This window comes from Lontra canadensis, unplaced genomic scaffold (genome assembly GCF_010015895.1).
Source record: "Lontra canadensis isolate GAN:19392208 unplaced genomic scaffold, GSC_riverotter_1.0 scaffold31, whole genome shotgun sequence".
NCBI lineage: Eukaryota > Metazoa > Chordata > Mammalia > Carnivora > Mustelidae > Lontra > Lontra canadensis.
The window spans coordinates 9332211-9356700 of NW_022631025.1; the positions used below are offsets into that span (position 1 = coordinate 9332211).

The 24490-nt window shown below is 43.7% G+C and overlaps 1 protein-coding gene across 1 annotated transcript in view; it reads left to right on the forward strand.

Annotated features, from left to right (window-relative positions):
* Nucleotides 1–24490, forward strand: part of PGM5 (phosphoglucomutase 5) — a 194283-nt gene that overhangs the window by 126201 nt on the left and 43592 nt on the right. Inside the window, exons 8-9 of the mRNA XM_032866566.1 lie at nucleotides 8845–8980; nucleotides 12867–13050. Coding sequence (XP_032722457.1) covers nucleotides 8845–8980; nucleotides 12867–13050 — 320 coding nt within the window. The remainder of the gene's footprint in view (nucleotides 1–8844; nucleotides 8981–12866; nucleotides 13051–24490) is intronic.

Here is a 24490-nt window from a genome sequence, read left to right on the forward strand (position 1 = left end):
ACCTGTTTATTTCCTGTGTATGGTTGACTGACAATTACCTGTAAAGAGCCTCATGTTCAATGGTGGGCTGAGTTCTAGCTTTGGTGATCTTTTATGTGTCTTAAATTCTTACAGCCTTCAACACTGACATTCTCTGCTGTAGAGTCTCATGGTTTATATTGTTGACTTATTCTCCAGTTGCTTCATGAAAAGACATTTTATTTCCCATAATAGTTAGGTAATTTATAGTTCAGGGCCATGCTTTCTCCTTTGTTTATGTTTCACGCATGACCTGGGTGCATCCTAACTCAAGATTGGGCTTGCAGTATTGCTGTTGAACAAATACTGCATAGACTTACCTGTCCCGTATTTATACAGTGATTTTACTTAATAGTGTAGCTTTTTAAACAGGTAAAATAAAGGATCACTTTAGTCCATTCCTTATCTAGATGATCACTAATTGTACATTTGGCTGTTTCCACGTTGGTTCAGTCTCTAGGGCAAAGAAAGAAGCCTGTGAATTTCAGATTATTGACGTTCTACCCCATCTCCTTCTCCTATTCATGGCCAATTTGTGTATCCGTCTGGATAGCAGATGTGACGTGAGAAGGCCGTGGTGACAGCATTATCAGTGCTGGGAGAGCAGTTCCTCTGTGGGGCTAGTTGGGACAGGCTGTGTGCACATGTGCGATGTAGGCTAGGTCAGAGCATGAGGCGCCAAAATTGACATCCCCAAGAGCCTCCTCGTAAAGTCCGAAAACCAAAACTCCCTTTTGGACCCTGCATAAACTCCCTACCCTGTGCTGGGACCCAAGCTCCACCTGGAGTGGGAAGAATGTCTCCATCACATAAAATCCTATTCTTGGGGTCTCCCCAGTTCCAGTTGCCTTCACCCTTCAATTCATCCTCCAAGCTGTTGAAAAGTGGCGAGGGAGGGTGTGTGTGACGTCTGAGTGTGGAATGAAAACAAAAGAGTGGACCTCGGAGGCTGTGTCCACATCTACCAGGGCACTCTGGGACTGAAAATCCTGGGAAATCATGGTCCTTAGCCACAGATGAGGGATCCCAGCCAGACTAAGGGTTTCTTTGTCTACAATGTCGACTAAGGGACTTCTAACAAGGAGGTCCATCCCTTGGTATTTAAGACGTAGTTCCTAAAATGGCACTTGCAGGCTTCCCCACTTGCTCTCTGCTAGTTGCTAGGTGACCCCAGGAGAACAAAGCATAATGACTACAGAGTGACGACAGGTCCTTAGCCATGTGGTGCAGACCGTAAATTCACTGGAATGATTGCCGGTTCAGCTTATGACCTGTCAAGGAGTAGTTCTCAGGGAATCGTGTTGTTTTCCTCCGCTCTGGTGACAAAGAAACGGGGTGGGATGTATGAGTTAGGAGGTCCCACTCTCCCTTACCTACCAGTACCAGTGTGCTCATGGGGGAAAACTGTGTTAGCTGGCTGGCCTCCTCCAGGACGGATGGCTTCACTGCCTTGGGGCACATGTTAATGAAATCGTGCTAATATGTCTGATTTATCGAGCCCCTCCTAAGTGACAGATACCATGCTTAGGGCCTCCTATACATTGTTTCATGGAGACTTCTCAACACTGAAGTGAATTAGGGACTGTAATGGCCCCTCATTTTCCAGATAAGGTCATTGAGGCTTAGGGAAGAAGGTCAAGCCAATGGTCAAGGTAACACTGGCGGAGTCAGGATTCAAACCCAATCTCACTGGCTCCACAGTACCCTGCTGCCCCCAGTTAAGGCCAGGCTGAGGGGTCTTTTACTCCTCTGTGGTGATTCTTTTAGATGAGGGTGGAGTGAACGCCAGGGGACTTGGGAGAATGGTGTCACGTAAACAGCATAGCGCCAGGATTTGACAGACCTGGCTCCAATCTTGACTCCCCCTCTATAAGGCTCAACCACCTTGCAGAGATTGCTTAACTTCTCTGGGCCTCAGTTTCCTCATTTGTAAAGTGACTATTCAGTGGGATGATCTGTAACAGTTTTTCCAATGTAACATTCCAAGTGACATCTAGCCAGCTAGCTACTTTCACTGAGGAGTGAGTCCAGTGAATTAGATCAAGCTACATACAAGAGTTTCACTTAGTCATTGATTTGATGTCATCATTCAGTGAATATTTCCTGCACACCTTCTGTGAACCAGGGCCAAGAGAGAGTGATGAGTAATTTCAGACACAGTTCTTTCCCTCGTGGAGCTTATTGGGTGTTGCTGTATTAGCCAAATGCCCTGTAGGATATTGGTGTCAAGCACCGTCATCATCATCATCATCATCGTCGTCGTCGTTATCATCATCAATGTCATCATGAAATTTATTGCCACGTATTATTATTCACTGGGATCCACAGTGGCCACAGCACCGGTCATTGGTCAGTTGCTGCCATCCTACCTTTCTGAGCTGACAGCTGTCTCTTATATACCAGTTACATAGATCCTGACCTGCCAATACATGGAATAAATTTGTTCTCCAATTCGTGAAAGTTTTAGGGCATTTGTTTTTTGTGTTTTTTTAATAGTTTTTTATTTGTTATTAACTTATAATGTATTATTAGCCCCAGGGGTACAGGCCTGTGAATTGCCAGGTTTACACACTTCATAGCACTCACGGTAGCACATACCTTCCCCAATGTCCATAACCTCACCACCCTCTCCCTACCTCCTCCCCCTGGCAACCCTCAGTTTGTTTTGTGAGATTAAGAGTCTCTTACGGTTTGTCTCCCTCCCGATCCCATCTTGTTTCATTTATTCTTTTCCTACCCCCCAAACCCTCCCATTGCCTCTCAACTTCCTCATATCAGGGAGATCATATAATTGTCTTTCTCTGATTGACTTATTTCGCTCAGCATAATACCCTCTAGTTCCATCCATGACATTGCAAATGGCAAGATTTCATTTCTCCTGGGATCGAGCCCTGCGTCGGGCTCTCTGCTCAGCAGGGAGCCTGCTTTCCTTCCTCTCTCTGCCTGCCTCTCTGCCTACTTGTGATTTCTGTCTGTCAAATAAATTTTTAAAAAAATGTAAAAAGCTTAATTTTTAAGCATGGAAAAGTGGCAGTCTTTCCATGCACCTTGCTTTTGGGCAAGATTTCAAAAGCTGAACATAAGCGATTTGAGGCATAAAAAACATAAAACCCCCAAACCAACCTGTCACAATTCTATAGCATGTTTTCAAATCTCCGAGTCACCTGAAAGGGGTGTGTCCCACTTTTCCCTTTGAACTCCACTATTTAAAAAAGACAAATCCTTGTCTTGAGTGGACAAAAAGAGGATAGGGAGACTTTCAGTGCAGACTAATAGAAACTGCATTTGTAAATGATCTGAGGTTAAATTGATCTGAGAAGAGAAGCAAAGGGAAATCGGCAACTTTTTTGACCATCTTGTGTGCGCAGGAGGAAGAGTGACTTTGTGACCCACATCTTCAGGAGGGTTGCCTCGGCTCCCTGGGGCATTTTCTCTGTCATCCTTGCAGCCCCTGAGGACCACTGTGGTTCCTGGGCTTGCTCGAAGTAGCAAAGTCCATCCATGTTAGAGCTAAAGTGCCCAGGTTCAAAGCCTGTTTTCACCACTTCGTGGCTGTGTGACCTCATACAAATGGTCTAGCCACAGTCTCTTCTTTGTTAAAGGAGCTATACTGTTGTGTAAATTGGGTGATTGAATACACGGATGTGTGAGATACTGTGTCTAGTGTCTGGTACCTTCCTGCTCATCTTCTAAGAATGGAATTTATCTCGCTTTGTAATCCCCCTCCGAGAGCAAGTACGTATAGCTCCTGTCACTTTCAGTTCCGGGAATGGTGGTGCTACTGTGTGCATTGAACATACACGAATCCTAAAAACCATCAGGGACCAATTCGAGGGAGTGGCCCTTCTTTTTAGATGATCACCCATCCTGGCGTGCTGGGGACTGAGAGGTTTTCTTGGTTGGGGGGGGACATTTACTGCTATAATTGGGAAGGTCCTGGGTTAAACTGGGACGAGTTGGTTACCCCAGAGTTGGTAAAATCCTCCCAAGTTTTCCAGACAGAAAGGGCAAGGAGAGAGCATAATCCTGACCCTGGCTCCAGCAGGAGCCACCCACACAAGCAGGAGCTGTGGCATCCACCAAACTGGAGACTAGTGGCCACTTTCATTTAGCACCAAATTTGGACAAAAATAAGAGGTCAAATTTGGACAAAAAGAAGCCATCTGCCCCCAACATGGACTTCTTTTGATTTTCCTCTCCTAATGCAGTGGCTCTCAACCCCAGCGGCCCATGAGAATCACTTGAGGAACTTTAAAAAAAAATACCAATGCCCGGATCCCGTTGCCAAAAATTCTCGTTTTAATGGTCAGGAATGAGGCCTTGCACTGATATTTGGAATTTTTATAAGTTCTTTAGGTGACTCTGATATGCAGCCTGGATTGAGAATCATAATTCTTGTTCCAGCTTGGGGCCTGCAAAAGGTGCAAAGTGATATCTGTTTTCCTAATTGACAAGTTCAGACGTTCCTGATCTGAGTCTCAGCTGAGATGACTTGATTGCGTTCATGTTTTATTGAGTTGATTTTCCCATGCTGGAATTTCCATGAGAAGAAAATCAGTTTGAGACTGAGTATACTCTTTATTTCCCCCTTATCTTCCATGAGGCCAATATTCTTACTGGAGTAAGTAGTCTGGATAAGGCATAACTATGAAGATGGCAAAAAGATTAGTAGTTTGCCGTGCTTGTCCAAATCCTTGACTGCACACCAAGAGGGAACCCAAGGATAAACTATGGACTTCAGGTGATAATCGTGTGTCAGTGTAGGTTCAACACCTATAATAAATGTCCTCCTGCACTGGGGACTGTTAATAGTGGGGGGAAGTTGTCTTTGTGTGAGGATAAGGAGTAGAGGGGACTCCCCATACTTTTTAATCCATTTTGTTGTGAAGCTAAAGGTAGGCAACAAAATAAGCTTCCCCAGCTTCCTCCAAGGCCAGTGCTGACAGCTCAGTTGCATGTCTTCTTCCCCATCCTCAACTTCTGTTAGTCTCTAAAACCTTCCAGGATATTCCTGATCCTAATCCCAAGACCTGTGAGACCCACAGGGAGGGGGGTCATATTCAGTCTCTATGGGATGATTGATAGGTTCAAAGTCCATCACCTATTCATAAGTGATAGCGATCTGTTTACTATCCCAACCAGCTCTTTGGTAAATGGAATTGAATGTCCTCAGATATGACTTTCTACCCACCACTGAAGACTTTTTGTCTTATAATGAAAAAAAAATATATCTTTCTTCTGGAAATAGGGCAGAAGAAGAAAACACCTGCTATTCTACCATTTCCAAGATATTGTTAAGGGTGGGGTGGTCCTCCTGTTGTTTATCTGTGCACATACATACAGACATATCTAGCTATATTTTGCTCCAAAAATATACTGAATATACTTCCTTGGTAAGCTGAATTGTTCCATTTATGAAAACATCTAAACAAGCTTTTGGATGGATTTTCCACCATTATCCTGATGTGTAATGATTAACATGTATTTGTCCAATTTTCCTCTCTTCTCTTAGCTACTTTAGTAAAATGTCCTTAGGCTAAAGGTTAAAAAGTAGGGTAGCTGGGTCCAAACCTGGGTGATACTTTAAGACTATTGATTATTTTTGCCAAGTTATGGTATCAAACTACACATTTATACTAACACTGGTACTCAGTATTCCCCTTCCCCTGACCTCTGCTAATTGGAAGTTTCCAAATATCATCCCATTTAATGGACTTGACCACAATGAGACCGAACATTTGTCCAAATGTTTTGAACTATTAATATTTTTCTCTTGTGAAATTGCTCATTTCTGCCCTTCCACAGTTCTCTATCGGGGTATCTCTTTTTCTCATTGACTCATAAAATATTTATAAATATGTAGTGTGTTAAGCCTTATAATCTATAATGTGAATATCTCTTCCCTCTGTTTTTACTCTGTTTATGGTGGGGTTTCAGAAAACCATTTAATACCTTTGTATTTTCTGCATTTCTTATTTAATGTACCTGTCACTGATATGGCATGATAGTTCATTTGCTTTAGAGAATTATTAAAAGGAGGGTTGTATCCCCAAAACCCTCTCTAAAGCATTCCATGAGCATCCAGGGGAAATGTGTGTGTAAATGCAACATCCATCAGTGTCTCCATCCCCACCTCAGAAAGCTGTAAAGAGCACAATTCATTTTACTAGATCATTTCCCCTTAGGAATTTTTGCAGATGTATAATTTGTAGGCAAGTATATCCAAACCAACGTCACAATCTACTGTCAAGTTGGTGACAAATGGGCGAGGTGTTTTTTGTTTTTTTTTTAATCTTGCTAAAAGAACTTCATGTCTCTTCTCCCACTAAATTATGCCATCTTCTTTCACAGAGTTAATAACCTCTAATGGTTCTATCTCCAGGTAATGTAATCCAGCTGGAAATGCAAGGTATGCAAAGCCCATGTTTTAAAACAAAAGAGTATTTTTCTCTAGCCAGTAAATAAAAGTGATTTTTCAGCTATAAAAGGACTAAAGGTTTTGAAATTATCCCACTGGGCAGGGTTTCCTAGACTTGTTATTTTGGCACTCAGCCATGGAGCCAGCCCAGCATCTTCCAAACTTCCATTTTTGTAGCCGTGTGAAGAGTTCACTGGATAAGACAAGAGTCACCCCATGGTGTGATGATTAACGTCTGGGGTCCTCTCAACCTGGAGGCAGCAGCAACCAGACATCTGAAAGTGTCATCAGCACATCATTGATCAGTGCAGAAGGAGAACCAAACACTGATTGTTTTTCCTTTTAAATATCTTCACTGCCCTCTCAAGGTTGTATGTTTTCCTTTTCAAGGAAAAGCATTTAACATTTAACACCATAAACGTAATAGTAAATGGCTCATAGCTTCATTGAGAAGTTGTCAAAAAAATTTAACTTAACTAAAGTATTATTTCATCCCATTTTCAAGGTTTCAATAGTTTTGAGACATTGGGTCTCTCTTTTTGATTTTCTGTTATGTTTCATAGCCCTGAAACCAGAGTCCTCTGTCCATTCTCACTGCTCTATTGCAAGAAGCGATGGTCCAGCCCCTGGTCCCTGTCGCCATTCTTACAATATGGTTATTGCTAGTGTCAGAGGATTACAGTATAGGAATAACTGAGAACGATCTGCCTTAAAGGGTGTCCTAAGGAATCAGCACCATGTTGCTGCATTGTGTGAATTACCAATACATCCTGACAGTGATTCCGTGGGGTGGGAACCATCCTGGTCCCTATGTTGTGGACGAGAACAGCCAGTCCCACAAAGAGAAGTGTTGAACCAGCACTTGAATGTGAGCAACCTGACCCAAGAGCCTGTCCTCTGGACTTGATTAAATTGATAGGACAACCCCACGAGATTGGTGTTGGTGTCCTCATTGTACAGATGAGAAGTTGAGGCTCAGAAAGCTTAATAACTGTGCAGCAACTTGTCACACATGCAAGAGGTAGCAGGAGTTTGGTTTCAAACCCTCATTCCAAAGCCCTCCCATGCTTTTCCTGTCACTGTGCTCCTTACTCTGTTACAAGTGCCTTGGATTCTGGGCTCTCTTCACTTCAGAAAGAGCTTAGAGCCGGCCAGGAGACAGGTGCTTAAGTGGGTCTCTCGCATTTCCTTCTGGTTCTTTTTTGCAAAGAAACCTACCTGTTCAGCGGGCTTTTGGCGTTCCTGTGAATGCCACGATATGAACTGCCTGTCTTTCTGCAGAGCTGCTGTAGGGTTGAGTTACCCGGTTCACTCCTGCATGGGGGACTTTGTGGTTGCTGTCCCTTGGTTTGGAATGCTTTGTGCCCACATCTCAGCGTGGCCAACTCCTTCCCACATGGCAGCTCAGATGTCATCATCTCAGTGGAGCTGACCATCACAACCTGTACTCATTTCCTAAGGCTGCCACAACAAATCACTGTAAATCGGGGCGGGGGGGCGCTTAAAACAACAGGAATTTGTTCCACAAATCCAAAATCAAGGTGTTGGCAGTGTCATCCTTCCTCTGAAGGCTCTAGGGGAGAGCCCTTCCTTGCCTCTTTCCAATTTGGGTGGCTCCCTGTGTTCCCTCACTGGTGACAGCAATGCCAGTCTCAGTCTCTGTCTCTGTCTTTATGTGACCTGTTCCTCTATATTTCTCCTCTCTGTATCTTCTCCTCTCCTTTGAGGAACACTTGTCATTGGATTTAAGGTCTGCCTGAGTAACCCAGGATGCTCTCATCTCAAGATCCTTAATTGTATCTGCAAGACTGTTTCCCCAGCTAAGGTCACGGTCACAGGTGCTGGGTGAACATGTCTTTTGGGAAAGCCACCACTACCCCTTCTGTAGACAAACTATACTACTCTAGGTAATATCGTTTTCGCTGCTGTCATACTCTGTGACTTTCTTCCTAGCCCTTGTCCTTATTTAATGCATCTTGTTCTCTCATCTACTTTTCTGTTGCCTGTCTCTACCTCCTTGAGTTCAAGCTTTATGAATAAAGAGTTGTCTTATTCAGTGCTCTATCCCTAGCACCTTGACCAGTGCTTGGTATGTTGTAAGGATAAAAAATTATTGACTGAATGAATGATAACATTGGGCAAATGTGATGTCAGCTTAGCTCTTTGGTACTTTCAACAAATTGCAGGATTGTATTTTATTTTTTGATGTTATTTTATGTTACTTGAAATTCAGTTGGATTTTTTTCAAAAATGCAAGTATAGTATGACATGTATTTATCACAATAGGTAAATATAGGCAACCATTTCAACACTCAGTTGCTAACTGGTCTTCATGGTTCATTTGGCTTTTACTCCCACCCCCCCCGCCCCGGAACAATTCCTCAGCAGAATTCTTCTTTCTTCTTTAGGCTCTGATCACCTCCGGGAAAAGGATGGCCTCTGGGCTGTCTTGGTCTGGCTTTCCATTCTGGCTTCCCGAAAGCAGAGTGTGGAGGAAATCGTCCGAGATCACTGGGCCAAATTTGGTCGCCACTACTATTGCAGGTGAGGAGTGCGGGGTCCCTGGGGAACTGCTCTTAGAGAAAAGTGGTGGGCTAGAACCTTAAGGAGGAGGCAGCTTTCAGGATGATCTGAGGAACCCAGGAGCTGGAGCTCCTGATCGGCATTTGGGCGACCTGTCAAGGGCATCCGAACCGGAAGGCAGAAATTTCCCCTCCCCTAGAGACTTTCATCTGTAATCTTTTCACCTGTGCCTGTACGATGGACATCCATTCCAAGAGGGACTCTGAACTGCAAGAACCTTAAAAGTCCTTTGTTGTCCAGGAGAGTTGGGTCGTCTAATCAGGGGCTCTCCTTGTTAGTCCTCTATCCATAATTATCAAGAAATGGAAGAAGAGACAAAACTGATAGGTCGGATTGCTTTTGTAATCCTCTCTTCCCTCCGTCTTACTTGCTCGCTAAGGGTCGAACAATGTCTAAGGTGCCCTCTGAAGGGGCCACATGGTTCAGGAGCCCCAGATTTGGCTAAAGTTTTGTCCCTGTGAAAGGAGATACAGAAGAGGGAACTGTTACCCTGGGAGGGAGCAGGGGCAAAGGTCAGTGGCTCAGAGCTCAGGATTGGGGGGTCTATGTATGTCACTTTCTTGGTTGTGAAGTAAGTGAGGGGACAGAGTCTTCTGGCTGCCTGGTTGCCCGCTGGATGTGTACCTAGGTATGCTAAGTTTGTGTTCCAAGTACCAAGCCACCGATTTGGGGGAGAAGTGATGGGCAAGGATGTTAACTGTGGAGAACCCGGGGGTGGGGCAAGGGAATCTTTGGGTAGCCTCAGAGACTCTCTATGTAAGGAAAACAGATAGGGTGGCTTCTTTGCTTTGTTTCTGAACAGTTGACTACTTTGGATGTTTGGTTATGTTTCAAGAGCTTAAGCAACAGAAAGAAAGCTTTAGACTTCCCTTATAAGGTGATTGTTTCTTCTCTTAAGAAGTCATTTACTTAGATAAATATCAGAGAATAAGAAAGCCTGCGAGAGGCCTCATTATCATCAAAAAGATTACAGGGCTCTGGGAAGTGTTGACACGGCCATAATAGTCTTTTTTTCCTGTTTAGTCAAGAAGACAGAGGTTGCAGTTCCCTGAAAACCACGTCAAATGGTACCTTGTTTCATAAACAAATGCCCAACGTGCCTTACTCTCAAGGCAGGTTGGGCATTTGTTATACTTCCTAGTATTTCTCACAAGTGCCCCAAAAATCCCGATTCTCGTGGGCCTTTCTGGCGTACCTGGGAAGTAATTCCATTGCACGAAGCCGTTCCAAAAAAAAGTCATCCAGCCTGATAAAAATATGTTATGATTGCCAGCCTCTGGCTTAGTGAGATCCCTTTGAGTTAAGGATGTGTTCCTCATAATTTGTGCAACGATTATCTAACTTTCTGCCAGTGTTTTGAGGACATGGTGTTATGATGACTGTATTTAGAATATAGTTCATTTTTTCTGTGGCCTAGAGGATAATTACTTTTTTCATAGCAAATACGGTATTAGAGAATATAATGCAATGGCGATTTAAATTCTTGTAGAACATTGACTTACGTCTCAGATTTCTGTCCAAAAAGATCACAGAGATAAAGAAAAAAGGAAGAGGGAGTGGGTAGAATGAAAGGTTAACACTTTTTTCAGCCTCCAGCAGACACAGGTTGAGAGATCCTTGTGAAATAAAAAGACTTCTAGCCCGTTCTTTGTGGTGGGGAGGAGATAATCCAACAGTTTTGGTTTAACTGTTTCTGAACCTGAAGTTGTATCTGGGAACCCAGATGATTTTCCTTGTGTGAATGGACCCCAGAAGGAACTCCCCATTGAAAAATTTCCTCCCTTGTATGTGCTATGGTGAGTGCTGTGAAATGTGTAAGCCTGAGGATTCACAGACCTGTACTCCTGGGGCAAATAATACATTATATGTTAATAAAAGTAATTAATTTTTTAAAAAGAGAAAGATTTCCTCCCTTGAAAGTGTGGGTTGTGGTGGTCAGAGGGGGTTATTTGCGGTAGCAAAGCGGGGGCTGTGCCAGAGTCTGCTTGGGTATGAAGATAAGCATTTGGGCAGGCTCGACCATAGACCAAATGTGATATGTCCTGTCAGTGGATTTCCCCAACTTCTGCATCTCTTTCACTGCTCCCTCCGTATCCTAATAAACCCTCTTATCCCATCCTCCTACCCCTCTCTGCTTGGTTGGGTCTCGATCTTCCCCCAAAAGACTATCTTTAAAGAGATTCTAGGCTCAGAACTCATCCACTGCCTCCAGTATTCTGAAAGAGTTCCCAGTTGTTTTGTTTCTGAGGCTGGGGAGGGCACATCTCTGTTGGAGGGAGAGTTTACAAGACAGAGATACAGGGACAGGGGACCCACTACTAGAAATGGCATCATTCCATGTTTTCCATTTTGGCTAATACCCTGATGTTTACTCAAAGTCTTAAAAGATCTTGGGTGAAGAAGAAGTATCATTGATTCAAGTCTTCCTTCTTTCAGCGGGCTGGGAGCCCACATCTTGTCCCTGTGTCACACAGAGCCCAGTGTGAGATCTCACCACAGCCATGTGGGCCCAGCTGCCCCTCAAGGGCTTCCTTCTTTAACAGCGCCTCCTGGGCTTGCCATTTGGTCTTGGTCAATACTATCTGACACAGGGGAAGACTCCAGTTTCTTTGTGATAGTGACCAAGAATAAAATCCACTAATAATTTTAAGCAGTGGTATCTGGCATCACTTGATATGCATTATGGTATTTAAGCCCGACAAGAACAAATGAGATATGTGTTATTTTTAGTCATTTTTTTTTTTCTAATCACCTCCCAGCCCCATTGTTACATTTGATGTTCTTGGCTAGAAGGACTTTTTTTTTAATGGAACAATTGGGGTATTTCTTCCAAGTTTCCAAGAGAGTTTTATGGTATGTTGAGGTCCCTTCCTCCTTCTCTCTTCACCTCCCTTGATTCCTCTCTCTCCTTCCTTCCTCCCTCCCTTCCCTTTCTCCCATCTTTCATCCCACTGCTTAGTAAACACTTACTAGAAGCAGCAGAGAACAAAACAGAGAAGGTCTCTGGCCTCCCGGAGCTTGTGGTTCATGGCGGCAAAGGCAGATAAGAAATAAATAAACAAATACACAAACAAAGTAAATACAGATTGGGATAAGTACCACAAGAAAATATCAAGAGTGATGTGAGAGAGGGAGAGATGAGGGAAAAATCTTGAATAGATGGTCGGAGAAGGTCACTTTCTGGAGGTGACACTAAGCTGGAAAAGTGACAGAAGAGAATGTGCCAGGTACGTGAGTGGTCATGGGGAAGAATATACCAGATTGAGTCCTGGGATGGATCCCCATGCCGGGCTCCCTGCTCAGTGGGAAGCCTGCTTCTCCCCTGCAATCTGCCACTCACCTCACAATGCTCTCTCTTTCTCAAATAAATAAATAAAAACTTAAAAAAAAAAAGAGAATATACCAGGTTGAGGGAGCAGACAGCAATGGCAAAGTCCCAAAGGCAGGGCAGAGCAAAGTGTCTCTGAGGACTGGAGAGGAAGCCCGTGTAGCTGGAGCATAGGGAATAAGGGTGAGAGTGGGACAAAGTCAAGGGGTAGGTGGGGTCCGATCTCACAGCGGGTTATGGTCTGTGGCTAGAGTCTTGTTCTCAACTGATGGGCACTTGGGGAAGGATTTAAAATAAAGGACATGACTCCATGTGCTTTTTACAAGATCATTTGGGCTCCTCTATGGCGCCAGGGTTCTGTGGGTCAGGTAAGAGACCATGGGGACCTACTGGGATGCTTCTCTGTGCTCTTCTTCCAGGAAAACAAAACCAAGGATCAGATGACCTTGAGTGGTCTGCCCTGTTGCTGGCTCTCTAGCTAGGTTTGTCTTCACCCTGTATCCTGCCTTCCCTCTCCAGGTTTGACTATGAGGGGCTAGAGCCCAAGACGACGTATTACATCATGAGGGACCTGGAGGCCCTGGTCACGGACAAGTCCTTCGTCGGCCAGCAGTTTGCTGTGGGCAACCACGTCTACAGTGTGGCAAAGACAGACTGCTTTGAATATGTGGACCCTGTGGATGGCACGGTGACCAAGAAACAGGTACTTGCTAGGAAATCACCAGAAAGGGCAAAGCCAGGGGCCAGAGTGTCTAACAGCTGGAATAGTCTGTAGGGCTGATCTACTGTGAGCGCTTCATGAGTCAGATGAGAGCCTGCAGCCAGGAGAGAAGAAAGCCCTTGGTGAAGTTTACCTACCTGGTTAATTCCTGGCAGAGGACACATTTGAACACAGAGCCCTGACTGTCTGTCCAGTATTCTTTCTGCTTGTAACTGACAGGCCAATACTATACATGGATAGAAACCCAATATTTCCTTCTGAAATGTTTACAGCCTGTGGGCTCATCACAGATTCAGAAAAAGGTTCCCAGGACAAAATATTCTTTTTCCTTGGCATCCCTGTCAAGTGCAGTTTCCCCTTTTATGACCTTATGTCATTGAGAATGCTAGGACCTTAGCCAGATGGGTTTATAAGGGAAGAAACAGTGGGAAAATTTGTCCCACAAAACCCAAAAGGAAGATCTATGGTGGAGAATGATTACAAAAGGTCAGTGACAAAATCAACAACTTCTGCCATGGTCTCATCTTTGTGAATTGTGTAAGGGAAGTTGAAAGCTCTTACAAAGTGTGTTTCTTCTTGATTTTGTATATTTATTGGCTATGGCAAGAACTGACCAGTCTAGGAGCACATTTCAATATTTACAGTTCAAATAAGACACCGAGTAATGTTAAGAAAAGTTCCATTCTAAAATCTCCAAATTCTCATCTTCTGGTACACTCTTCACCAAGAACAGACAACAAAATAAATCGGAAGCTGTCAGATGGGGGGGACTGGATGTAATGGAAGTTACTGATCTTTCTATTTCGACTAATATTTCACACATAGTCCTTCTCTTAGGGTCCCAGACTTGCAGATGTCCCAAAGCCTGAGGCCCTCCTGTTATTTGGTTGGTATCCTCCTCTGGTCTGTGGTGTTTCCTGGTGGTCTTCCATCTCTGTCGGAAAGTCATTAGTCTTTCATTCTAGAAGGCCTTCCGTGGCTGGGGAGATTGATGACCGCTTTACTTGGGGAAGCTGTAGGGTAGTGGAGATAAGAGTGGTTGAGAAGTTTGAAGACCCAGGGGTCTTCTGGGTGACTCAGTCAGTTCAGTGCTTGCCTTCAGCTCAGGCCATGCTCTCAAGGTCCTGGGATCGAGTCCCGCGTCCTTCTCCCTGCTTCTCCCTCTGCCCCTCCCCCTGCTTGCTCTCTCTCTCTCTCTCTCTGTGTCTCTCTCTCTCTGTGTCCCTCTCTTTCTCTCAAATAATAAATAAATAATCTTTTTAAAAAGTTAAAGAAGAAGAAGTTTGAAGACTCAGAAGCACATCCTCTCCCTACCCCATTTACTAGTTGTATGACTTCAGGAAAGAGGCCCGATTTCTTTGAGCCACACTTCCTTCCTCATTGGTAACACATCTACCTCACAGAGCTGTTTTAGAAAGCCAATGAATAAGGCAGGAAAGCTCCCAGCTATCCTTCGCACAGGGAGTCCGTCCTCCATTTTTTGTAGTTGTGTTTTGTTTCCCACGAGGATGCGTCTTCGTAGATGAGACCGACTCCTTCCAAAATAATGCTAGTGAATCTTCAGACATGTGAAGTCGGGAGCTCCCCACATCACGTTCTCAGAGCCGTGTCGCTTCAGATGAATCTTTTCCAATTCTGTGCCATACCCCTACTTCCATTTTGCAAAGGAGCCTCAGACCAAACATTTCGCAAATCCAGGGCTCCTAAAATACGTGCTTTCTAAATTATTCTTGGGAGGTTTTTGTTCCCTGGTGAGGAAGGCTTGAAATCCATTCCCTGAAAAGATTATCTAGTCAGCGCTAGGTTCTGGACTCTGTCTGCTCCTGAGAAGCTTGTCTGTGAAGCTAATTTGTTTTGCTGTTAAATCCACGAATGCTCTGCCTTGTTTCTTCCCCAGTGCACTCACCATCCGTATCCTCTCTTCTTGGCTCTTTGAACAGTTCACATCAGGCTAATTCTGCAGCTAGATCTCAAGTTCAGACTCTATTATTCCACATCCTCTCCCCTGCAACCCTGAATATTGGTCTCCATTTTTACTCTGGAACTTCTATTTATTTTTTTTTTCTTTCCATACTCTTTCATATTAGCTCAAATGTGGCCATAAATAGTAAATGCTACCAGGAGCTGCTCTGGGGAGTTCCTCTAGCAACAAAGGAAGGTTGTTGTTCACCTTCTCAGATTCTGGGACCCAAGTGACGGTTTACCAGCTTGCGGTCCTCAGTCACCCTGGAGCTTCTCCGCTGCTCTGGGCTTGGCTCACTGAGGGTTTGGGGGGACAGTTAACCCTCAGTGCCATCCTCATCGTCAGCAAGTTACACATGGTTCTTGCTTTTGGTCCTGTTGGCGCCGATGGGGAGTTCCAGCAATGGCGGTGTGTTGGTAAACTTCCTTCATCAAGGCGACATCTCTGCTCCTGAGAAGTCAGAGTCATCAGCACTCAGTTCCAGGGATGGTCGAGTCTGGGTGTACTTCCTGTGACATCGTTGCAAAGCAAGCACCATCTTTCTACTCCTAAAAGGCATATTTGAATTTAATGAACGTGTATTATTTTTAAATACCCATAAAGCACTTTGGTGCCTTCATTCAAGAGATATTTCTGGAGAGCCTGCCAAATGCACAATAACTGGCTTTTGTCATGGGAGGCATTTTTATTTTTTAGAGAGGAAGAAGTGGGGGGGTCGAGGGGCAGAGGGAAGGGAAAATCCTTTTTTTTTTTGAAGATTTTATTTATTTATTTGACAGACAGAGATCACAAGTAGGCAGAGAGGCAGGCAGAGAGAGAGGAGGAAGCAGGCTCCCTGCTGAGCAGAAAGGCCGATGCAGGGCTCGATCCCAGGACCCTGAGATCATGACCTGAGCCGAAACCAAGTCAGCCACTTAACTGACTGAGCCACCCAGGCACCCTGGGCTGTTTCCACTCTTTGACTATTATGAAGAGTGCTGCTGTGAATATTCACGTAAAGTTTCTGAGCAAACATCGATTTTCAATTATTGTATGTATGTCACTAGGTGTGGAATTGCTAGGTTAATGGTAACTCTAGGTCTAGTCTTTAAAGCAACAGCCATATGGTCTTCAAGAGCGATTTCTCTGCTTTCCATTCTCCCCAGCAGTATATGAGGCTTCCAATTTCTGCATGCTTTTGCCAACCTTTGTTATTATCTGTCTTTTTGGTGAGAGAATACTGTAATTTAAAATAATCTACTAAATTATATATTGTTTTACAATGAAGTTGGAAGAGACTTGATCTATAAGGACAAACACAGTAGGCCTTGCCTAGTAAAACCCAAAGGAAACATAATAATGCAACATCTCTGCTATGGCCTCTCCAGGGTTGTATTTTGTTGGAGTCAAGCAGACATAGGTTTGAAGGCTTTGTCCCTGCCTCAATTTGTGACTTTGGGTACATTATTTAATTCTTTCTTTTCTCAACTTGTTGGGGTAGGCAGATCGCCTGTTGGTAATAATTATCATATAGGCTGTAGAGAAGGTGTGAGGAGAAAGTTCTGTAAAGCCCCAGGCTCAGTGGCTGGTATCCATTTGATATTCCAGAATTATCAGTCGCTTCCTCCTTTCAGAATCTTCAGCCTGACTTCATATCAGTGTGAGGAAAGGGTGTGGGAGGCGTTCCAGTGCACAGGCTTGAGATCAGCAAGTCTTGGGTTTGATTCAGTTCTGCCGCCTCCTTGCTGGGTGATCTTAGGAAGTTACTCAACCTCCCTGTGCCTTTCCTTATCTGTGAAAATAGGAATAATCATTGTGGCTTCTTCATAGAGCCCTTGGGAGAATTCGATAATACATGGGAAGTCCTGACATGTAATAACCACTAATAAATGGTTAACTAGAAGAGCTTGGGTTAAGAGAGCATCCTTGGGAAAGAAGGATTTTGTCATTTACTGACCATATATGATGAGAAAAACAGGGACAACAGCACTGAACAAAATACAGCTTTGCAGGGTGTCATGTGAAGACATGGGAAGGCCTCCTCAGTTTCTGAGTCATCTGTGAATTGATTCAAAGTCACAGTTCTTTGCTTTCGCTGAGCCCGCTCCTCCCCCATCTCCTCCAACCCACTTTGCTCTAGAAAGGGAAAGGTTTTTTAAGGCAGCTCAGTCTCCTTTTTGTCCTCGATTTGGGGTTAGAGTCAGGAAAGGGACTGTGGGAAAAAAATGGTTTTACATATATCTCCAGAGATAAAGAAGAAATGTTCCTCCATCCAAAATGAAATTAAAATCCTGTTCTAGTGATAAGCCCTGCCCTCCATCCACTTCACGGCTGTGGGAATGTTCAGCAAAGTCTGTCCTGTCTGTGAGACCCTTTGGGGGTCATTTAAGGAGCAAGAAGGAAACCCCTGAAGTATTCAACCCCTGACTTGAATTCCCAGGGACCCCATTGGCCTACCCATGACCTGTCCAGGTCGCATGGAATTTACTGTGGCTGCCTCCAAGTGGCTGATCATTTTGTGATGTTGGGTGCCAAGAGGAAAGCTGCTGTGGTTTTCCATTAAGCGGGATCCACAAGGAATTCTGATTTAGAAATAGCAATTTAATGAGGCATGGTTCAACACCTGAGGTTCATTCTCTCTTGTCCCATGAGGGTATGTCACTATTTATTTTCAGGAAAAATCTAGTCACATGAATGAATGATGATGGCTTCTTCAAATAAGAGTGGGAAAAGTAAGCCAGTAGCTCCTATGGGAGCAGGGATCCGTTTGACCCAGTTGCCAACTAATTCAAGAGGTTCCCACTTTATGCCTTGTAAAAAGATGGGAAAGATGAGAGAAAGGCAGCTCCTTAAGTCTTGATGGGTGGCCCACTCTTTCCTCAAGGATGAGTTCCGTGTACAAACATCAAGGTTTTCCATGGTGCTAAGCACTCTCTCTCTCTTCCTTAGCCATCAACAACCCAAGGAATATCATCAGCAGCAGATTACCTCTTACCATTAACCTCCCCATCTTCTCCTTGTAGCCCAAATCTCCCGGAGTCACCACTCAATGTTTCATGGCTATGAGACTCTTCCAGCCCTGACGGAAAGAATACTCCAGTCCTGGTGGTGTGAAAGATGGACAGTATGACAGATGTACCAGCATCAAGTACTACTAGGCTGGGCATCGATGCCAAAACCATGACCTGTATTTTGAAAATTAGCTTTGAAGAGAGCAAACTTGATACCAGCAGCAAAATTTAAGCAACTGAGTCTCTCCTCATGACTCGTCCCATGCCTGTATTTCTATTTAACAAGATCAAAAATCATGAAATTCCACCAGTGCTGAAGTCATTTGCCAGTAACAGTTCAGATGATATTAAAAAACCTGATGTAAATAAAAGCATACCAGTTAGCTGATGTGGAAAACCAAATCCAATTCGATTATGTCAGGCCAGCTCTCAGCTTATTAATACCTCTTCAAGTTATGCAGGCTGTGTGGAAACATTTTGATGTTGTCCTCAACCTGGAAAAAAGGACCATTTGAAATTAGTTCAGAGAAAAAGCACACTTTGAAGACTGACTGCAAAGTTAATTTGCTTTTAGAGTTGTTTTAATACGCGGGAAGGTGTCTGCACTTTTTAATTTCAGTATTTAGAAATAATGAAGCAAGTAAATTGGCAATTTTGAAATCACGTTTTAGTCTGTCTGGCCTTTGGCATTTTAATATATACTGTGATACTACTAACCCTTGGTTAGCAGAGAGAGAGAAAGTTACCATAGCCTCGTTTCTGGAGGCATCATTGAAGGCAACTGATTGGAGAATCTCGGTGCCAAGGACTGAGTTCTCAATTTAGAGTTAACTGGTCAACCTTCAACTTTCATCACATTCTAATCGTGAACCAAGTGAGAGACTGTTGTGAACAACTTATCCCTGTACAATGCCGCTTGCTGGAGTGTGCTCTGCGCATCTCAAAAAGGAATTTAAGAAATCATTTCAGTCATGGTGATGATCCCACCTATAGAGTTCAGTTGAATCCGAAAGTTAGTACTTAGAAACAGTCTTCCTCTGTGGAGTGACAGAAGTGTTTTGGGAGGGAGGTGTTGTCATTACATGTATATTGTGATGAAATCTGGGTGAAAAAATCCTTTTTCTGTTGCAAGTTGTGAGGTTAAAAAAATCCTCATAATAAATATATATCCCTTTCCTACTTTAGTACAATACAGTGAAGACAGTGGAAGCGTGATTCATTCATGCCTTCATCCATTCACTGAATATTAACCAAACACCTACTATGTGCCAGTCAGCTTGCTGGGTGCTGAGGATACGCCGGCACATGGGAGAATCTAGCAGGGAAGACAAACTGAAATTAAATTTGTAATCACTATAGAGTTCAGTGAACAGTATTACAGAGAACGAACCTATTTGGGAGTGCAGAGTGGGGGGAGCTCACCTCAAGTAGGGCTCTGGGGAGGTGAGATTTAAGCTGTGCCCTGAAGAATGAATGGGAGCTGGCCCAGGGAAAACTATCTTGTCAGACTAAATGTCTTTCTTTCATTTAATGTAGTTAAACTGTTGTTTGCCTTTCCAGATAAAGAACTGGGATTTCCTGGGGTGCCTGGGTGGCTCAGTGGGTTAGAGCCTCTGCCTTTGACTTGGGTCATGATCTCAGGGTCCTGGGATCGATCCCCGCATCAGGGGGGAGCCTGCTTCCCTTCTCTCTCTGCCTGCCTCTCTGCCTACTTGTGATCTCTGTTGTAAATTAAACAAAAACAAAAAAAAAAAAGAACTGGGATTTCCTGTAGGCAATAGTGTTCTTACTGGGATGTTACAATACTTACAATCCGCAACTCTAGTTTTCATTCTACAACACTGCAGTTGTGCTACATAAAGACAACTGAGGTGTTTGGTAGGACAATTTGAAAACCACGTCTTAGGGGCACCTGGGTGGCCAAGCATCTGACTCTTGATTTCAGAGTCATGATCTCAAGAGTCCTGGGATTGAGCCCCGTGTCAGGCTCTGCCCTCAGTGGGAGTCTATATAGATTCTCTCCCTCTCTCCCTCTTTCAGTGTGTCTTTTTTTATTTTTTTAAGATTTTTATTTATTTATTTGGCAGAGAGATCACAAGTAGGCAGAGAGGCAGGCGGGGGGCAGGGAGCAGGCTCCCCGCTGAGCAGAGAGCTCGATGTGGGGCTTGATCCCAGGACCCTGGGATCACGACCCAAGCTGAAGGCAGAGGCTTTAACCCACTGAGCCACCCAGGTGCCCCTCAGTGTGTCTTTTAAATAAATAAATAAATCTTAAAAAAAAAAAAAAGAAAACCATGTATTTTAAAAAATGTTTTTAATAATAGCTACTTTTCCTGTGATTTTGCTATTCATCTTCCAAAGACCAAACACTTATTCATTGCTTCATAAAGACCTATTGGTTGAGTAGGAAGTAAGGAGAGGGAGACAGTGTTTCTGATTAGTTGGTAAGTTCTTACTACTTTGCTTCTGATTCACTGGAGTTTTTTTATAACGAAGCACCTCCCCCTGACCTAAGTTGATTGCTTTAGGACTATCTTCTAAAATGCTGGTAGTCTAATCCTGCTAAGATGTGTGATAAGAATCTAAGTATTCTGGAATGAATGACATCATAATTACTTCCTACCGAACTACTAATTCTGTGTATAGTTAGGAGGGTAACCGTTACCAGGAAACAAATATTAAAAGGAAAAAACTGTGGACTATCACAGGAACTGAGAGAGGAAGCTACCTCTGTTGTCTGGGTAAAGTATGTCTGATTCCAAAATATCCCAGAACTGAGGCTGGTGTTGAGTGAACGGGGATCAGCAGCCATTTTGGCCAATGATGAGGGGAAATGGAACATATGTGACCTAGTTCCATTGTTCCAAATCTGATAGTTGGAATCTGGATAATTTTTAGGTCTTCTCTCTCCCAGTAGTGCTCTCGTCACCTAATGCAGTTTTTGCTGGGCATATGTTTAAAAAGAGCACTTAGGAAGTCATTTGGCCTTGATTTCCCCCAAATAATTATTTGCAATTATTGGTCTCCAAGAGAGCTGGGTTGGTGGTGAAAAAGACTAAATGAGAATTTGCTCCCCAAAGTTGGGCACTTGGGTATGGCTGTGTAGTTAGTGCACTGCAAAAGGCACCTGGGCTAGTGGGGGAAGGAGAAGCTGAAGCCCAGGCCAGCCAAGAGGAAAGATGCTTTTCTCTAATTTGTCTTCCTGTTTGTCATCTCTATGAGGGCACAGTATGGACGAGCTGCTGCCCTGCTCAACCCCTTCTGAACTCACACTTGCAGCTAACTCTGACTTCAACAAAGAAAAATGGGTAATTCTAGTTAATTTTCTTCATGGAGAGAGATGTCTCTCCAATCTAAATCTTCTGCTTTAGAAGCTACATGCTTTCTTCTGCAAAATATGGTTCAGATATTACACAGCAGTATTTTCACCTTGAGGCTTTCCAGACAAATCTCTGGGATCCCCCGTGAGAGACAACATGTGAATTAGGCTTAGAGTCTCTCTTCCACGCCTGTCTTGTCTCCAGGTTCATGTGCCTGGTGCGGCCAACTGACTGTATATGTGACATTGTCCTGGCTTTTAGGGCCATGTGCTCTTTTCCCCTGGAATCCATCCTACATCCTATTTGACGGGGTCGGATACTGCCAAGTAACTGTTGGTAATGTATAATTCCTCCTTCCCCGCCTGGCTCCAACATGTTCTGTAGTCTCCAAATGAACATCTGGCAGCTCTGTGTGTGTGTTTAGCAACTTGCACATCTCTCTGCATTGATTTACATGAGGGCTTAAAAAACAATCAATATTTATTTATCCAGCATTTATCACATACTTGTTCTACGTAAGGCTCTGTGCTCGTTTGGGAGATGGTAGAAAACATACGAGATGTTGTTCAGATATGTCACGAGAAGCAATGTGTGGCTCTCAGCCGTCTCTTATGTTTCAACCTCAAAGTATAAGCCTGGGGTCAGAAGACCTCAAGTTCCAGCTCCCCTCTTGACCAGCGGTTACCTGAAGCAGTATTTAACTTCCCCTTTCTTTCCAGGGAAGGGAGGAAGTGGCCTCGATGACTCTGAGATCCTTGCTTCAGGACCCTAATGGTCTAAATAGATCAACTTAGAAGGGGCATTTTATGGTCAAAGAAGTCAGTTCGGTGGAAGGGATGGAGAAGATAAATGGTAACAGATCCGCGAGTTTAGTAGTGATTTCAGAGAACATGGCACAGCCCTTAAAATAAAATTAATCTTAATGCTGCCTAATTTAAAAATAAATATGCCATAAGCCATCACCATTCAAGCTTCATTTGGCAATCTTCTGCAAAGTCTGGAAGCCCGGATGACTAAGAGCATAGTACCATGTTCATTAAAAGCTTAACATAAGAATGGTATTTATAGACTGATTTATAATTGTCAAAGCACTCTTCACATATATTCTCTGATCTGATGCTCACAGCAACCCAGGAAGTCAGACCGTATTGTCTTTCATCCATTTTTAGGAAACTAAGTCTTGTAGAGCTTTAAGTGACTTGCTCAAGACCACTAGCTGATACGCCAAGCCAAAATTCCACCGCTTTATCATTTCCAAACTTGACTCTCCATGAGCAGCAAACCAAAGAGGGGCAAGTGTGGGGAGAAAAATAGAAGCTCTAGTGGTACCTGGAAGCACATTGGAAGATTTTGGGGGTGGAGAAACTTGCAAGAAAGCACAGCCCTTTTAACAGTGCTGGAACAAAGCGAAGGTGGGCAAAACCCCACACTTGTCACCGAGGCATTCAGCTGCAGGCACTCAACGGGAAGAAAATGCTGGGCTGGTACAGATGGGCCCCTTGGATACTCTGCTCTGTAATTAACATGATCTTAACATGGAAGACGGCATCTCTTCCCCTTCTTTGAGCTTGGGGCCGTTGTGTCATCTTGGATGTTCTGGCTACTGTTGTTGCTATGACTACAGAGGTGTCATGGATGCCTTCACTGTAGCTTTAGGAATCCCTGAGGAGATCGTGCTGAAAGTTCTTAGTGTCAGATGGCTCAAGGGAGATTCTTGTAATGGTTCCGCTATTGGCAAGGCATTACGAGGCTCTCAGGACACTGCAGCAAGACGTTTTATTAGCACTCCTGAGATTCCGGTCCCTTGGGAGTACACAGCTGAAACCGGATATCTTAAAGGGATCTTCCTGAAAATGGGTGGGCGATCTAGTCAGTCACTTGATCCATGAGGCAGGTGACCCAGACAAAAGTGACTACTACTGGCATGCCTACATCTGACTATGCAGTAGGATCACCCAGAGAGCTTTTGCTATCCTGGCGCCTAAGTGATAACTTACTCAAATTAAATTACAGTGTCTAGGGTAAGAGCCAGATAGCAATATTTTTGAAAGACCCCAGCCGATTCCAGTGTGCAGCAAATTTTGCAATCCATGGCTTTATGATTTGTCTAACATCACACAAGTGGGGACAAGAACCTACCATGTTTCAACTCCATTGTCTTGACCCCAATTGGACCCTTAAAAATGAAGGTTAAGTAGATACAGCATTACTCATGACTACCCTTCCAGGTAAATATGTTTATCCCGGTTCACTGATGGAGAACCTAAGTGTGTTTTCATTTGGCCTGTGAGCCCTCCTTAAATGTGGAAGGATACACTCCAGTGGTGCTCACCCCAGGTGTCAAACAATCAGTGACATACACTGAAATGTTTGTAAAGGGCCTAGTCTGTGCCAGCCCTTGTCCTGGGCTGTGGGGATAAATGGTGAACAAGGAACATAAGGCTTTGCTCTACCAGAGCTTGTAAGCTTGATGAAGGACCCAAAGACCTATTTCAGCAATTCCAACTCTTTAGGGTTCAGGCTGAGATGGGAACTTCTTTTACTTATTTCTAGCTGGGCCTTGTTTCTTCAGGAGGATTTGTGGCAGCAAAAACATGCATAATGAAGTTGTTAGGATATAAATAAGAAACAGAAATCAAGACTAGGGAAAATATAAATAAGAATGGAGAGTCAAGAACAGAAGAAGAAAAATTCATAGTTATGCAAGTCATAAGGATCCGCTTGGGCTGAACCTCAAATTTGGCATTAAGTCTTCTGGCAGCCATGTTGAAAAGGGAACTATGGTGAGTTATTATTGTCAGAAAGACAAAAAAATACCAGTTCCTCAGGGAAGGAAAGGCTTTCCCAACACTTGGCTCTTGAGGAAATGTCTCGTGTGGAATTTTATACAATCTCCAAGAATATTCCTAGAGTGACTGCAAAAATGAGTTTTATGAGGCAGGACCCTGTAGACTCTTGCAAGGAAAGAGAGGATGAGAAATGAAAATGAATTTAATAAATCCATTTTTGTCATGAGTAGTCAGTCAGAAGTAAGTTGATTCAAGTCAAAACACATTAGATAAATCTATGGCTAGAATACCTGTGGAAATGCACAGATTAGACACCCTTCATACTTTTTCTGTCTTGGGATTTTGATAAGGCACATAGAT